Source organism: Arachis ipaensis, chromosome B9, assembly GCF_059453495.1.
Source record: "Arachis ipaensis isolate K30076 ecotype BB chromosome B9, ASM5945349v1, whole genome shotgun sequence".
NCBI lineage: Eukaryota > Viridiplantae > Streptophyta > Magnoliopsida > Fabales > Fabaceae > Arachis > Arachis ipaensis.
In genome coordinates, this window is record NC_142444.1 from 127407545 (window position 1) to 127424501 (window position 16957).

At 34.0% G+C, this 16957-nt stretch overlaps 1 protein-coding gene across 1 annotated transcript; it reads right to left on the reverse strand.

Moving 5' to 3' along the window:
* Nucleotides 1-1137: 1137 nt before the first annotated feature.
* Nucleotides 1138-1719, reverse strand: LOC148546256 (uncharacterized). Its single transcript, XM_088498314.1, has 3 exons — nt 1430-1719; nt 1268-1358; nt 1138-1155 (listed from the first exon to the last, which is right to left on the reverse strand). The coding sequence occupies exons 1-3, from the start codon at nt 1717-1719 to the stop codon at nt 1138-1140; spliced, it is 399 nt and encodes a 132-aa protein (XP_088354440.1).
* Between the last annotated feature and the right edge of the window lie 15238 nt (nt 1720-16957).

Sequence of the window (16957 nt, forward strand, 5' to 3'; positions counted from 1 at the left end):
AACCGGCTTCAATTCCATAATTAAATCTGAAGCGTTTCAAACTGATAAGAGAATCATTTTTGTTGTGTTAAACTAGAGTTCAAAAGATACTTTGAATCTTATTTAAAACGTCAAAATAATGAGGCTCATCAATCGAAATCCAATTCCTTTTAAAATCACGAAAACTCTCCCAAGGGACAATCTTTGTGTTTAATAGAGAAAAACATAAACCCGTTTTACCTTTTAAAACAGCCTCAAAGCAAGATTCTCTTTCAAATGACTTGTACCCAAAGACATACTGTTCTTCTTGGAAAATAAGGATAAATCATGATTCTCTTTTCAATAATTCTTTCAAAGCATAACTTCATTGCTTTCTTAATTGTTCTAAGTAAAGGTAATAAAGAAGCCATAATTTCACAATCCTCAAAATAGATAGGAAAGGCATTAAACTCAAAATTCCTCAATTAACATTTCAAATAAGGACTCGGGTTCTATAGAAATTTCGGCAGCACCTCCCCTAAAACTTGGACTTTTGCCACCCGGTTCGGGTCCCAACTAAACTGTTTCTCATTCCTTTTCAACAGCTCAAAACCAGAAATCAATTCAAAAGCAAGCTAAATCCAACAGTCGCCTCAGTGGCATATCTCAAGGAAGCCATTTCAAAAATCAACTCAATATCAACCGATTTAACTCATTTCCAAAGCTTTAAAGAATCGGTTCAGCAATAAATCATTTATCAAAACCAAATCAATTAAAGCCACACAGGCTGAATTTCAAGAGTATTCTATCTTCCACATCATCAAAATAATTGACTCAATTCAAACCAATCCTCAACGGATTAAACTCATTTCAAATCTTTAAAGAATCAACTTCAAACATTACATTTCACAAGCCACACAACAATTCGGCCAAACCAACATCCATAGTCATTCGAGTCAATCAAATAATACATAAGGCAGATACAATCACCAAATACACAATATCTCACATCAGTACCCATATGTAATAATTCCAATAATAAACTATAGTTTTTGGAAAGCGCCCCTACCTTAAAACGCAAATTCCATAACTCAAAGGCATCACAGCGTCCTTTCTGCCTCGACCCGAAATCAACAATCAAAATCCCGACTACCAAAACCTCAGCTCCAAACCGTTTTCTCAGCAACCACAACGACTCTAATCGCAATATATAATAATAACCGAGATTAACTCTCATAACAACAAATGCTACAACTCCTCAACGTATAATAGAGCAGTAATTAGAGGGCTTTCAGATCGAAACGCTTACCGAACCAAAGGAACGGCTGAACCGAAACAGCGGCGGTCTCCGAACCGGCTCGGCAGCAGCCCGGCAGTCAGCCCCAAGCAGCAGCGGCGATCTGAACCACACGCAGCGACAATGAAGTTCCAGGAAACTTAACAGAAGGAAAACTCAACTTAAAAGCCTTACCGCCAGTGGAGCTCGGTGGCGGCAGTGGCGTTCTCCGGCAACTCGGTACGGCGGCGCGGTTGACTTCTCCTCCGGGAGTGGCTGTAACGGAAACAGCATCTCCTCCTTCCGTTCACAATCCCAGCGGCAGCCACAGCGGTGGTTCTGGGCAGCTCTGGCGGCAGTGGGCTCCGGAAACTTGCAGAACCCCGAGGCAGAGGCAGACAGCAACTCCGGTGGTCTTCTCCAGTGACGACACCAGCCACCACGGGGACGGCGGCGGTGAGACCCCAACAGCGGCGAAACCCCATCTCCTCCTAGTCTCAGACGCGAGTTCTCCCTCTCCTCCACCCGTCGTGCTTGGCGGCGACCACTTTTTGCCCCTTTCAGAGGAGCGACGGCGGCGAGGCGCGAAGCAGCGCCCTTCCTCCTCTTCGTGGCGGCTCTATTGGCGACAACAGCAGCGCCGTTGGAGGACATGGGAGCAGCAGCGGTCAAGCAAGAACGCGATGAGGCTGAGGACGAATGGCGGTGACGAGGGCTGGACGCGATCTGGGCACGGCGGCGAGGTGACCGGCGACAGTAGCGCTGCTTGTCCCTCCCCTATTCGTAGCTCTGCTCCATCTCCCCCTTTTTGCTTCTGATTCATTTCTTTCATGGAAAAGGGAAAGAAACCGTGGGGTGCTGCTGTTGCTGGATGAGGGAAACATTGTGGCTGCTGTGCATCGAATTGAAGAAAGGGGGGAAGAGGTCTGCTGAGTGTGGGAGAAAGGGGAAACCGGGTCGGGTACGGGTTACTGGGTTAGGGTTTCATTTTTTAAAATTAGGGTTAGGGGCATTTTAGTAATTTCACATAAAAATAGGAATAATATGGTAATTGAAACCCAAATTAAATCCAACGCTAATTATATATAGAAAATACTATTTAATCATCAATTTTTTACAAATTACTTTCAATAAAATGCCCAAATCAAATAATTAGGAGTAATATAATTAAATCCCTTATTTTCCAAAGTAGTAGTATTAATATTGAAAATATTACTTATTTAATTCAAATCATATGGAAATCCTTATTATTTCACAATTACCAAGTTTATACTCTGAATGTGGAAAATAATCCAATAATTATAAAATTGGATAATAATCATAGCTTATCTCAAATCCAATAAATCAAAACTTGCCTTAATTATCTTTAATAAAAATGATTTCCGAAATTAAGGCTATAAATAATTGTAGGATTTGAGACTTGATCATAATAAGACTTTTCAAAGATTCTGGGCCTTACAAAAATCATCACTCACAAAATGGCAACGATTTAAGTTTGGGCCTTGAAAAAATGTGAAAAAGTCATGATGGAATTGGATGTAGATGGACAAGGACAAGATAATGGCTTGAACTTGTTTGTGAGATTTCTTGGTCAAGTAGCTCATCAAATTAGATTTTGTCCCATATCAATAAAAAATGGAATAAGATACCAAAAGATAGCACAAAAAGACCGTGAGAATTTATTGAAATAAGAGGCTTCACTTTGACGTGTAGTTTTACTGATTAGTTGTCATTTAATAATTGATTTTATCTATGAATTATTTCAAGAAAAATTTTGAATTTGATAATACTACTAGCATCAAATGGACTCTGAGAACCTTAGGTGATAGATGAAAGGCCCATAAGTATAATTTATGAGGGCAATACTTCTATCCTAACAAAAGAAAGATAGAAATTCTGATTACGAATCTGTTAGACATACCACCTGTTGAATGGACTTCTTTTGTAAACCATTATATGGACTCTAAAACAAAGGTAAATACTTATTTTATGCTTTTATATTTTATTATTGAATATTGACTTTGGTTATTTGGTAATATTTATTTACTAATTTGTTGTTTTTAAAAATTATAGAAACAATGTTTGCAAAATGCCAAAAATCGTGAGAAGCTTATAATTTCATATGTTGGTGAAAGTAAAAACAGTGCTAGAAGAGTAACACAGATGGTAAATTATTTTTTATTTACTATGTTAAGTGCTATTATAATATTGTCATAAAATTAGAGTTTATAATTAAATTTGTAATTACCTTTTAAATTCTATCTATTGTATTAGCAGAAATAATTGGGAAGGCCTGTATATCGAAGCGAGGTTATCATATCAACTTTGCTAAAGAAAGATGGGAGTTATGTAAATAGGGAAGGAAAACGATTAGCTGTAAGTGTCTGAAATTTTTTTTATCCGGCTGTATATTTTTTTAATGAATTAATTATGTTAATATAATAGTCCAATGCGATGTCCATTTGTTTGTAGGAAAAAATATTAGAGCATTTGCTCAAGATCAAGAGCGTACTGTCACTGAAGGTATTCATTCAAAAGTTTTTTCTCATCCAGATGATGCAATTAAAAAATTTTGTGGTCCTGAGAATGGTAAGCGAGTCGGTGATTTTAGTAATGCTACATATCCCAGTGATTTTGGTAAGTCAAAGTGCATCTTTCGAGTTACAACTTGCAGAGGTACTAGCAGTACATCGTAACAATATGTCGTGGATTTAAAAAGGCAACTTCTAGAAGCTAAGGATCAAATGGCAACTCTCCACAAATTTCTACAATAGAAGTGCGATGATGAAGTACCTAACTTCTCTGACCATGTGTTGTACACTCAGTTGGATTGATGCACCTCATGCCTTATTATTTTAATCTTAATTAATTTATATATAGTTTAAATTGGTATTAGAGATAATTTTATTTTTTTATCGTTTAGAAATATAGAACTTGGTTTATTTTATTCTTTTACTATTTATATGAACAATGCATACTCTTTAACGTTATTACTTAGTCTACTAACTTTATTTTGTTTTATTATCTATTATGGCAATAGAGTGTGTGTGGGGGAATACCCATATGAAAAAAAACCTATTCAATTGATCATTACGGTCGGTCGACAACTTGCTTTAAAAAAAATATTAATTTTAGCAACAAATTTATCAGTTGTTAAATAGCCTATTAGTATTGATTACGGAAAGAATCGTGAAAAAAGTCTAGCTTGTCAAATCTTATTTGTACATGTTTTTATTTTGCCATAAAAAAACTATGACTAAATAACCTATTAACATTAGCCATGAAAAAAAATGTGACAACTCAGCCTATCAATGTTAGCTACAAAAAAAAGTGTAGCAGAATTATACTTTTGAATTACATTATTTTTATTTAACTACGATTTGAAATATGGACAATAATGTAAAAATGGTGGCTATTCAAATATCTCCACCATTCACAAAAGTGTGGCTAACAGGCTAAAAATTGTAGCTAAATGAAAATGCATTGTCTTTGTTAATTACGGTTTTTTTCGTGGCTAAAGCCCGCGTTTGTGATAATGAGTGTTAAGTTTTTTACAATTAAAAAATTTGTAAAGGCCAAAAATTTAATTATTGATAAAATTTTTTATATTTGTTTAATAAATATAAGGATAAGATTGATTAAAAAGTTATAGATAAATTTAACGTGTAAAAATACATATAAAAATTATCATTATATATTTTTATTCTTATTTTAAATTTCAATTAAACATAAATAATTTATAAAATTTTATTTTCAGAGAGAGAGAGGTCATATTATAAATTTAAAAGAGGTCAAAAATAAAATAAATAAATTTTTATTCCAAAATTTCATAGGTTAGGAGGGCGTATTGCTCCCTTTTGCTAATATGTAGTTGCGATACTGTTGGATGGTTATGAGTGAGGAGGAAATTTTTAAAATTAACTATGGGTTGAGTTTGGGATTGAAATTGAGAATGAACTAAATAGTTAAGAGTGAAATTGAAATAAAAATATTAACTAATGCTTGACTGTTAAAAAATTAATAGTAAAGATATAATTACAAGTTATTTTTAATATTAAGAATAAAATAGAATGAAATTAAATATTTAAAATATTTGTAAAAGATTATAAAAATATTACAGACAAAAAATAATTTTATTTATTTGAATAATAAAAAAGACCAAATATGATACATATACTCTTCAAAAAAGCATTAAGAAATACTGCAAATCATATTTCAATGTAGCATTGTTATAAATACGCTTAGAAAAATAAAATATTTATGTTTTTAAAGTTTATGGCAATTTTATTTTTATGTGAAAGATATAAAAATTTTAAAAGAAATGAAAAAGCAATCTAGACTCTATAGGTAGAATTTTTAATCTCTTAAAACTATTTTTATATTGTTAGAGAATAACTAGAATCAATTTAGATCAATTAGTATCATTTATATTTATATAGTATATATGTATATTAATTGTAGAATTATATGCTTTTATTACTTTGATTCTTCTAGCACCTATATATACCCATTGTACATTGTACTTTTTCAAAAACTGAATAATACACAAAACACTTTCTTCATATTACTCTCTTATTTCTAACATGGTATCAAGAGTATAATTTTTTCTTTTCAATGGCAATTGGTTTCTAGCTCTTGTGTTTTGTCTCCGCCGGTAGTTCTTTGTCCTCATTTTTTTATTCTTTTCCGTCGTCTTGGTTCGTCACCTGAAATCCCCTGTCCATTTGAGGTTCTCCTCCCTCCAGACGCCTCCAGCGCCGTCAGATCAGTGCCCAAGAACAACAGCTCAGCGTCCCTCCACGTGTCACGCCGGACACTCCACGGATCCGCTGCTTGACCCGCGGCCACCTCCTCGCCACGTCAGCATTGACGCGTTCTCCTCCTCCTATCACGCGGTGCCACATGGCCGTTTTTGCTGACGTGGCAGCAATGAGATCCTCTCTAAAGTTTTTTGGTGAGCTCTTTCCAATTCTGTCCTCCGTTTTCTCATTTTCTGCCCCAAGTTTGCAATTTCTTCTCTTTTTCACCTTTGTTTTTGTTATTATGGAGAAATCATATATTTTTTTAGCCTATTTCTATTATCCTTAATGGCTCCAACTATGCTCATTGGGTTGAAGCTATGCGAGGATTTCTTAAACGGCAAAAATTATGTCACTATGTAATTGGTGATATTGTTTGTCCTGTTAAGCCCACCGTGACTGACACATCTAAAGATGGGACCTCCAAATCCAAGGAGGATGTTGAGAAGGATTTTACAGAGAGATTGAAAAAATGGGATAGTAAAAATCACCAGAGTATCACTTGGTTCTGCAACACTTCTACTCCTGGCATTCATTTATAGTTTGGACATTTTGAAACTACTAAAGATGTATGGGATCATTTGGCAACACGCTACACTATTTTTGATCTCTTTCATCAGTACCAACTGCTAAAGGAGCTTCATAGCCTAAGCAAGAACATGGCCAAGCGGTTTTTGATTTTCTTGCTGAGATGAAAATTATTTGGGATCAAATGACCTCTTGTTAGCCTGTTCTTAAAGATTCCATTGATGCTAAGGCATATGAGGATTATCGAAACTGGATACAACTCCAACAGTTTCTTATGGCACTTACTGATGACTATGAGCCAGTTAGGGCTTCTCTTCTTCATCAAAATCCCTTGCCTAGCCTTGAAGATGCTCTTCCTTGTCTTCAGTCTGAAAAAATGCGCTTGGGATTGACTTGCTTTAAGAGTGAAACTGTCTTTGCTGCCACCGACAGAAAGGGTAAAGTCTGTCAAAACTGTAACTACCCTGGGCACTCCATCTCCAATTGTACCTCTATTGAATGTCGTAAATACAAACAAAAAGGTCACATTGGTCCCAATTGCCCAAAACTGTTCTTCCATTATTTTAAGCTCTCAGGTCACTTGATTACTACTTGTCCTACTAAACCACCACCTTCAAATCAGAACAAGTATCAAACTCGTCCCAACAACTCTCGAATGTGCCTGCTTATACTGTTACTGCTGCTACTAAATCCACCAATCCTACCTTTCTCAACCCACCTTCTATCTCTCCATCAAACCTTGAATCTCTTCTTAAGCAACTTCTCTCTTTTTCTGGTAATATCTCTGCTGCTCTTTCCACCCCTCCAGGTAATTCTAAATAGTATTTTGATTTTGGTTGTTTTAATTATATGTCTCCTTGCGTCATCTTTTCTCATCGTTGTCTACCATTATAAATGCACCTTCTGTCAACATTGCTAATGGTTCTCTCTTGCATGCAATACATCAGGGCTTTATTTCACAGTCCAATATTCATCTTCATGATACTTATTTTATTCCAAAATTAAATTTTAATCTTATCTCTATCGGTCAACTTGTTGAGCTCAGTTTTGATGTCAATTTTTTATTTCTGGTTGTCGTGTGCAGGATCGTCGGACGAAAAAATCATCGGGACTGGTTGTAAGGTCAGAAGATTGTTTGAGCTCGAGAACCTTCATGTTCCCTCTACTTCAAATCTCTGTGTTGTTTCCTTTCTATCTACCCTTCACTTGTGGCACCGCCGTCTTGCCCACAGCTCCTTAGAAAAATTGCATCCTCTTATGTGTATAGGTGTTTTAGGTCAAGTTCAAAATGAGTCTTTGATTGCAGCTTTTGTCAAACTGCAAAACAACCTGCCTTATCTTTTCATAATAATTCCTCTCTTTCTTGTCCTCCTTTTGAATTTATTCATGCCAATGTTTGTGTCCCTGCTCCCACCGCTTCTATGGGAGGGGCTCGATACTTTGTAGTCTTTATTAATGATTATTCCCATTTTACTTGGGTTTATTTGATGACTAATCGTCATGAACTGCCTCAGATTTATATTAATTTGCCACTATGATTAGAACTCAATTTTCAAAGGTAATTACAATCTTCAGACGCGATAATGCTATGAAATATCGTGACTCCAAACTTTTAAATTTTCTCGCTGAACAGAGTACTTTGTCTGAGTTTTCTTGTCCTGGTACCTGAGCGTAAACACCCTCATATTCTTGACTCTGTTCGTGCAATGCTTATTTCCTCTTCCTGTTCTGAGCGTTCATGGGGTGAAGCTGTTCTGACTGCTGTTCATGTCATCAATAGACTTCTTTCTTTCTACTTGGTAACACTACTCCCTTTGAGCGCCTTTATCATACTTCTCCTGATTACAGCTTTCTTCATATTTTTGGTTGTGTTTGTTTTGTCCTTCTTCAGTCTCATGAACACATTAAGCTTGAACCTCGGGCTTGTATGTGTTGTTTTCTTGGTTATGCATCTGAATACAAGGGTTATCGTTGTTGGGATCCTATCTCTCAACATATTCGTATATCTCGTCATGTTAGCTTCTGGGAACATCATATGTTCTCTAATTTTTTCTCTTTTGAGTCCATTCCTTCTACTTCGTCATCATTTTTCACGAACCTCAATGTTGATCTCTTTTCTAGTGATGATACTACAAGTTCTATCTCAAATCTATCGCTCGAGCCCCATTCTCTTTCGTCTTCTCCATCTCCCGATGATTTCAGACCGGACGATGCTCCTGCTCCTGCTGTCGTGCCTCCTTCCTCCGCTCGTTCCAGTGCAAGAAATTCACCTCCTCATATATTTGATTTTCATTGCTTTTCTGCTATTCTTCATCATCATGAACCTCAGTCATTCCAAGAAGCCTCTACCAATCCAAGTTGGCAACAAGCAATGCAGGAAGAAATCCAAACACTTGAAAAAGCACACACTTGGAACTTGGTTGATCCTCTTTCTGATCAAGAAGTTGTGGGTAGTATATGGGTCTACAAGATCAAGACTCGCTCTGATGGTTCTATTGATTGTTATAAGGCACGATTGGTTGCTCGAGGTTGTATACAAGAGTATGGTATTGATTATAAAGAGACTTTTGCTCCTGTCGCTCGTCTTACATCTAATCGAGCTCTCCTTGCCATTGCTGCAGTCAAAAAATGGTCTCTTAGTCAGATAGATGTGAAGAATGCATTTCTTAATAGGATTTGAAAAAGAAGGTCTATATGAAACCACCTCCGGGATATCCTTGTCCTTCTAGCAAAGTCTGTCTCCTTTGCAATGCACTTTATGGCATTAAGCGAACTCCTTGTAAATGGTTTGACAAGTTCAGCACCACCATATGCAATCTTGGTTTTACTTGCAACCCTCATGAGAATACTCTCTTCATTTGTAAAAGTGAATGTGGAGTTGTTCTTCTACTTTTGTATGTTGATGACATGATCATTACTGAAGATGATATTGATGGTATCTCTAATCTCAAGATGTCCCTTCAGCGTACTTTTGAGATGAAAGATCTTGTTTCTCTAAGCTATTTCTTTGGTCTAGAAGTCATATGCACCGATGATGGCATCTATCTCTCTCAAGCTAAATATGCTTCGGATTTTCTTGCCCGAGTCGGAATTATACATAGTCGCACTAGTCTACTCCTCTTGAGCCTAATGTTCGATTTACTCCTATGGATGACACTGTTTTGGATAATCCTACTCTTTATCAACAGTTAGTTGGAGGACTCGTCTACTTAACTGTCATCCAACCAGACATTGCCTATCCGGTTCATGTTCTTACCCAGTTCTTGTTAGCTCCTCGTACATTCACTATGCAGTAGTTCTTTGCATTCTTCGTTACATCAAAGGCACGCTATTTCATGGCCTTTATTTTTCTGCCTATTCATCTTTATCCCTTCAAGCGTACTCAGATGCTGATTGGCCTAGTGATCCCACTGATCGTCGTTCTACTATTGGTTATTGTTTATTTCTTGGCGACTCTCTCATTTCCTAGCGAGCTAAGAAGCAAACGTTAACTGCTCAATCAAGCACAAAAGCTGAATACCGTGCTCTCGTTGACACCAGTGCTGAGGTTGTCTCGATTCGTTGGCTTCTCGAAGACTTGGGTACTCCTCAGTCATCCCCAACTGATGGATTTTGTGACAACCGCAGTGCTATTTAGATTGTTCATAATGATGTATTTCATGAACGCACCAAACACATTGAGATTGATTGTCACTTTGTTCAGCAACGTATCCTTATTGATGTTGTTCGTCTCATCGCTGTTGGAACACTGGATCATATTACTGATATCTTCATAAAGGCTCATCATCCAACTCGTTTTTCGAACTCTGGTATCTAAACTCAAGATGGTATCCTTAACTCCCACTTGAGTTTGAGGGAGAATGTTAGAAAATAATTAGTATCAATTTAGATTTAATATAGCATATTTATATATTAATTATAAGATTGTATGCTTTTATTATTTTTAATTCTTCTAATATCTATATATACTCCTTATATATTATACCTTTTCACAAATTGAATAATATAAAATACTTTTTTCGGATTACTCTATTATTTCTAATAATCACAACTTGAAACTTTCAAGTATATTGTAATATTTTACTCCAGCTTTACGAGCGGTCTGAATAGGAAATGATACAAACAATAAGACAGACTGGATAAACGAATATATGTATCTAACAAACCCTTGTTAATTCTAAGCTATGAAATTATATTAGAAAAAAGTACTGAAACTTTAAATTTTTTATTTTAATTTTATTTTTAACCTTTCTATTATATCAACTTATTATATCTTGGTTGCTTGGTTAAAGAATTGCCTTTCCCTCTACCCCGTGTTCAATTCCTCATGTGAAAAAAAAAATAATCGTCAAGAGTTGTTATAATAATTAACAAATAATAATACAGTATTTCTTCTAAAAAGAAGATCCATTATCAAAGTCCCTTAAATGATAGCATGACTTTGGATAAGTTTATAAATATACTCTTTCTTTGTGTATTATATAAATTAAAAATTAAATGAAATAAATCATAATAACAAAACCATGGCCATCATTAATCCCCGTATTATTGATCCTTTTCCGGTAACAACCAACAAAGTTCATATTCCTTTTGCGCGTTATTTCCTTTGATTTACATTAAGGTAAAAATAAAATAAAATAAAAAGCACGTGCATAATGCTCCTTTTAGGGCTTGCCGCTACGATGCAGAAAAGGCCCACGAACTTTGTTTTTAAGGTGGCCACACCGTTCTTTATTTGGTAGATAAAGTTTTTGAGCCACGTGTCGATATTCCTAAAGGCCGAATTATATTAATAATTGACATAGATGGATTTGTTTGTTACTTCAGTGATACTCTAAATTAATTCTTAACATTTTTTTTAAGTATTTAATTTATGATAAATTTTAATTATCAAATAATTTTTTAATTTTATTTAAAAAATTAATATATAAAATCAGATTATTTGACTATGTAAAGAAATTGATATAAGAATTTTAAAAAATTTTATATATTTATCAAAATGTTAAAGATTTTTAGTAAAATTCGATTTGAAATTAATTTTTCCAACAAAAAATTTAATTTAATAATTAAAATTTGTTAATAAATAATAAATAATCGAATAAAATTTTGTTTTATTCTTTCATAATTCGATAGGTTGTAAGTCTAATTTCGACACAAGAAAAAATCACAAAGAAAGATTTTTGTTGTTCACCGCCATTGATCTTCGGTATCTCCCTTGCAGGATTGAAGCGGGATGAGGATGAGGATGAGAGAAAGTGATGATCCAAATGTGGAAAGGAGATGATAGTAAGAAATGCAAGTTATGATGTATGAACACTTATAGAGTTATAGACATAAGACACGATATGATACGAGATACATACGTTAATATACAAATTTTAAAATTTTATAAAATATTTTTTAATTAAATTGTAATGATATTTTAATATTTTATTAATATTAAAATATAAATTAAATTTTTAATTATTTTTATTATTTTATTTTAATTATATAAAATATTAAAAATATTTATATTTTAATAAATAATTATATATATTATTTTTAAATTTATTTAAAAATACATATTAAGAATAAAATTGAATACACTGATTCGTGATAATAGTTAAATATATTTAAATATATTTAAAAAAATGTTTTTTTTGTTAAATTATGATTGAGTACAACAAACATATATATCAAATGAGTACCGATAAATATTGTATTTAAAAGAAGTGTTCATTTTTTATAGGTTACAAAAGATGACACACTACAGAGAATGGATACAACAAATGACAATATGCATGGGATGGTTGATGAATTAAATTTGACAAGGGCACAATTGTCAATACATAAATATGATATGGGCATGGATGTGACAGATTTTCAGCCATTAGCTTGTGGTATTTTTAGTTGTGGGATGAAAATTTTCATAAATAAATTAATTGTAATTTTATTTATCAACCCATAAAAATTTTTAGTCTGTTCCTTTTTTTTAATCCAAGCATATTTCAATTGTTATTTGTCTAATTTTTTAGTTTATAAAAATAAAAAATAAAAAATTCTTAGAAGTTGAAATATTTTGGAGGTGACCATGCTCCCCCTTAGTTCTAAGGCTCCGCAACCATATATATGAAAATTTAGAGTAAACTCTCAAATTAATTTTTAAAAAATTATTTGTTTTTTAAATTAGTTTTTTAAAGATTTTTTAATTAAATTTTTGTTTTAAAAATTTTAAATTAGAGAATGAATAATCTTTAGGGACTAATTTGACCATTTACTCTAAAAAATTAATTTTATGTATTTCTATCTAGCATTTTTTTTCTCTATCTTAGCTTGTTTCCTTTTTAATTAACTATATGCACAATTTTATATGTTGTCTATTTATATATATTTTGAAAACATATAACAAACTAAGCTAAAAGTTGTGTTAAGTTTAAAAATGATCTTATAATTATTTGTGATGACAAATATTTAATTAATTTTATTAATTAATTGATTAATATCTTGACTTAATATGTTATAAAGTTTTAGCTTTAAAATTGATATAAATATTTATTTGGTGTCAAATTGAAAGAGATGGTTGTTGCTAAAAATGGACAAGGAAACATATAACAATGATGATGATTATGCATAGCAATGGCCAAAGTTGTCATCAACCAATAGATAGATGAGCACATTGCATTAATTAAAACATATTTAAAAATAGGGAAAGTATGAGCAAGATTTGAAGGGCAATTGGAAAATACTGCAACAATTAACTAAAGAATTATTTTTGATACGGTAATACTAGAGAGAAAAATAAAAAATAGTCAGAATTTATCTTATTTAGTATTCATTAATTATTACAATAATATTAAATAAAACAAATTCTAATTATTTTTGGCTAATATTTTTTTGTTACCAAACATTTCTATTTTTGATATAAAAAGAAGGTTTGATGAATTTTAAGGAGAATAATTCAGAAATCAAACTATACATTTGAGTATTTTTTTTCTTCACTTTAGTTTGTATTTGATATTCAATTTTTGAGTCTTCTTAGTTCTAAGAAAAAGACATATGATCATTTAAGAAAATATTTTGAAAAAGTCTATGAGTAATAAGTCATAAACTAGGAAGAAAACACAATACAGTTTCAATTTGTTCCAGTCTTGGTTTGTTCTGTTTTGGAGAGTTTATTTGGTCTGGAAATCAGTTTGTAAAGCACGGTATAGTGCTTTGTTTGTCTTAGCGTTGAACCGATTTGGTTTGTTCGTCTTTGTCTTTGTCTTAGTCATGAAATTGGTAACTGTAATATTGAAATTGTTATAGTAAAATTCCATCATAATTGTGGTAGAGACTGGACGTAGACCTCATTGCACCTTGAGGTTGGACCAGAATATATGCTGGTGCCGTTTTCTCTATTTCTTCCTCTTTTATCTTCTAGTACCCTACCATTTTGTCTTATACTTAAGTTATAATTCAATTATGGTTTGGTGATATGACACAAGGTTAAAATACAAGTACGCATATATAGAAATGAATATTATACTAGAAGCTAGTGATAGGATTTAAAACTCGAGAAAAAGACAATTCGTCGATCACTCACACTCGATAATGTATATAGTCGGAAGAAAGGTAGATAATTAAAAGCTCGAAGGAAAAAAAAGAGTAAAGAGACATATATAAAAGTATATATAAGTATCAACTAGTCTCGGCCTGCAAAGATTAGGCCGGCTAGAGTTACAACAGTAAAACAGTTGGATAGACATAACCTATCTCTACAAAATGCATCATAAGCCTCTAAAGGCAAGTCTTCAAAACAAGTGCATAATATAAGTGTTTCCCAAAAGAAGTAGAAAGCCTAAAATTAAGGCAGAATAAAAGGTCTTCTTCGTTATCCTTCCAGATAAACCTCCCGCTCACTGAGAAGCGCTGGAACCTGCATCTAAAAAGTAATAATTTCCAAAACGGGTGAGAACATCATCCCTTACGGAGTTCTCAACAGGGCAATACTTCCAAATAGAGACTATGTGAAACCACATGAATCGGCTAGGTGATGAGCGGATAATTTATACGCTTTTTGGCATTGTTTTTAGTATATTTTTAGTAGGATCTAGTTACTTTTAGGGATGTTTTCATTAGTTTTTATGTTAAATTCACATTTCTGGACTTTACTATGAGTTTGTGTGTTTTTCTGTGATTTCAGGTATTTTCTGGCTGAAATTGAGGGACTTGAGCAGAAATCAGATTCAGAGGTTGAAGAAGGACTGTTGATGCTGTTGGATTCTGACCTCCCTGTACTCAAAGTGGATTTTCTGGAGCTATAGAACTCAAAATGGCGCGCTTTCAATTGCGTTGAAAAGTAGACATCCAGGGCTTTCCAGCAATATATAATAGTCCATACTTTGGCTAAGAATAGATGAGGTAAACTGGCGTTCAACGTTAGCTTTCTACCCAAATTTGGCGTCCAGCGCCAGAAAAGGAGCCAAAACCAGAGTTGAACGCCCAAACTGGCACAAAAGCTGGCGTTCAACTCCAAGAAGGACCTCTACACGTGTAACACTCAAGCTCAGCCCAAGCACACACCAAGTGGGCCCCGGAAGTGATTTATGCATCAATTACTTACTTCTGTAAACCCTAGTAGCTAGTTTATTATAAATAGGACCTTTTACTATTGTATTAGGTATCTTTGATCAGTTGTATGCTATCTTAGATCACGTTTGAGGGCTGGCCTATCGGCCATGCCTGGACTATCACTTATGTATTTTCAACGGTAGAGTTTCTACACTCCATAGATTAAGGTGTGGAGCTCTGCTGTTCCTCAAAGATTAATGCAAAGTACTACTGTTTTCTATTCAATCCATCTTGTTTCGCTTCTAAGATATTCATTCGTACTTCAATCTGAATGTGATGAACGTGACAATCATCATCATTCCCTATGAACGCGTGCCTGACAACCACTTCCATTCTACCGTCGACTGAATGAGTATCTCTTAGATCTCTTAATCAGAATCTTCGTGGTGTAAGCTAGAATGATGGCGGTATTCAAGAGAATCCGGAAAGTCTAAACCTTGTCTGTGGTATTCCGAGTAGGATTCAATGAATGAATGACTGTGACGAGCTCCAAACTCGCGATTGCAGGGCGTTAGTGACAGACGCAAAAGGATAGTAAATCCTATTCCAGCATGATCGAGAACCGACAGATGAATAGCCGTGCCGTGACAGGGTGCGTTGATCATTTTCCCGAGAGATGACCGAAAGTAGCCATTGACAGTGGTGATGTATCACATAAAGCCAGTCATGGAAAGGAGTAAGACTGATTGGATGAAGATAGCAGGAAAGCAGAGGTTCAGAGGAACGAAAGCATCTCCATTCGCTTATCTGAAATTCTCACCAATGAATTACATAAGTATTTCTACCCCTATTTTACTATATTATTTTCGAAAACTACATAACCATTTGATATCCGCCTGACTGAGATTTACAAGGTGACCATAGCTTGCTTCATACTGACAATCTCCGTGGGATTCGACCCTTACTCACGTAAGGTATTACTTGGACGACCCAGTGCACTTGCTGGTTAGTTATGCGAAGTTGTGAAGATATGTTTAGACCATGGTTCTGTGCATCCGTTTTTGGTGCCATTGCCAGGGAATCAATTTCGAACAACAATTCACAACCTGAGTAGCGATTTCGCATACCAAGTTTTTGGCGCCGTTGTCGGGGATTGTTCGAGTTTGGACAACTGACGGTTCATCTTGTTGCTCAGATTAGGTAACTTTCTTTTCGTTTTCTTTTCAAAAATTTTTCAAAAATATTTCAAAAATTTCTCATCTGTTTTTGAAAAAATAAAAAAGTTTTCAAAAAAAATATATATATATATATATATATATATATATATATATATATATATATATATATTTTTATTCAAAATTTTTAAGAATGAATTCTAGCGTTTCATGAAGCATGTGAAGCCTGGCTGGCTGCAAAGCCATGTCTAAATTCTTTTGGACTGAGGCTTCCAAACCATCAGCATAGAGGCAAGTTACATATTTGATAAGTAATGAGCAGTATATTCTGATATCTTGCTGAAGCTTGGCTGGCCATTGGCCATGTCTAGTGTTTTGGACTGGAGCTTTCTTTGAAAGCTTGGCTGGCTAGTGAGCCATATCTAATTCCTGAACTGAAGCTTTAGACTAATATGGTAAGATTCCAGGAATTCATATTAAAAATTTTGGAATCCTTATTTTTTCTTTTACAAATAATTTTCGAAAAAAAAATCCAAAAAAATTAGAAAATCATAAAAAAAAAAATCAAAAATATTTTTCTGTTTCTTGTTTGAGTCATGTGTCATGTTATAAGTTTGGTGTCAATTGCATATGCATCTTGCATTTTTTTTCGAAAATTCATGCATTCATAGTATTCTTCATGATCTTCA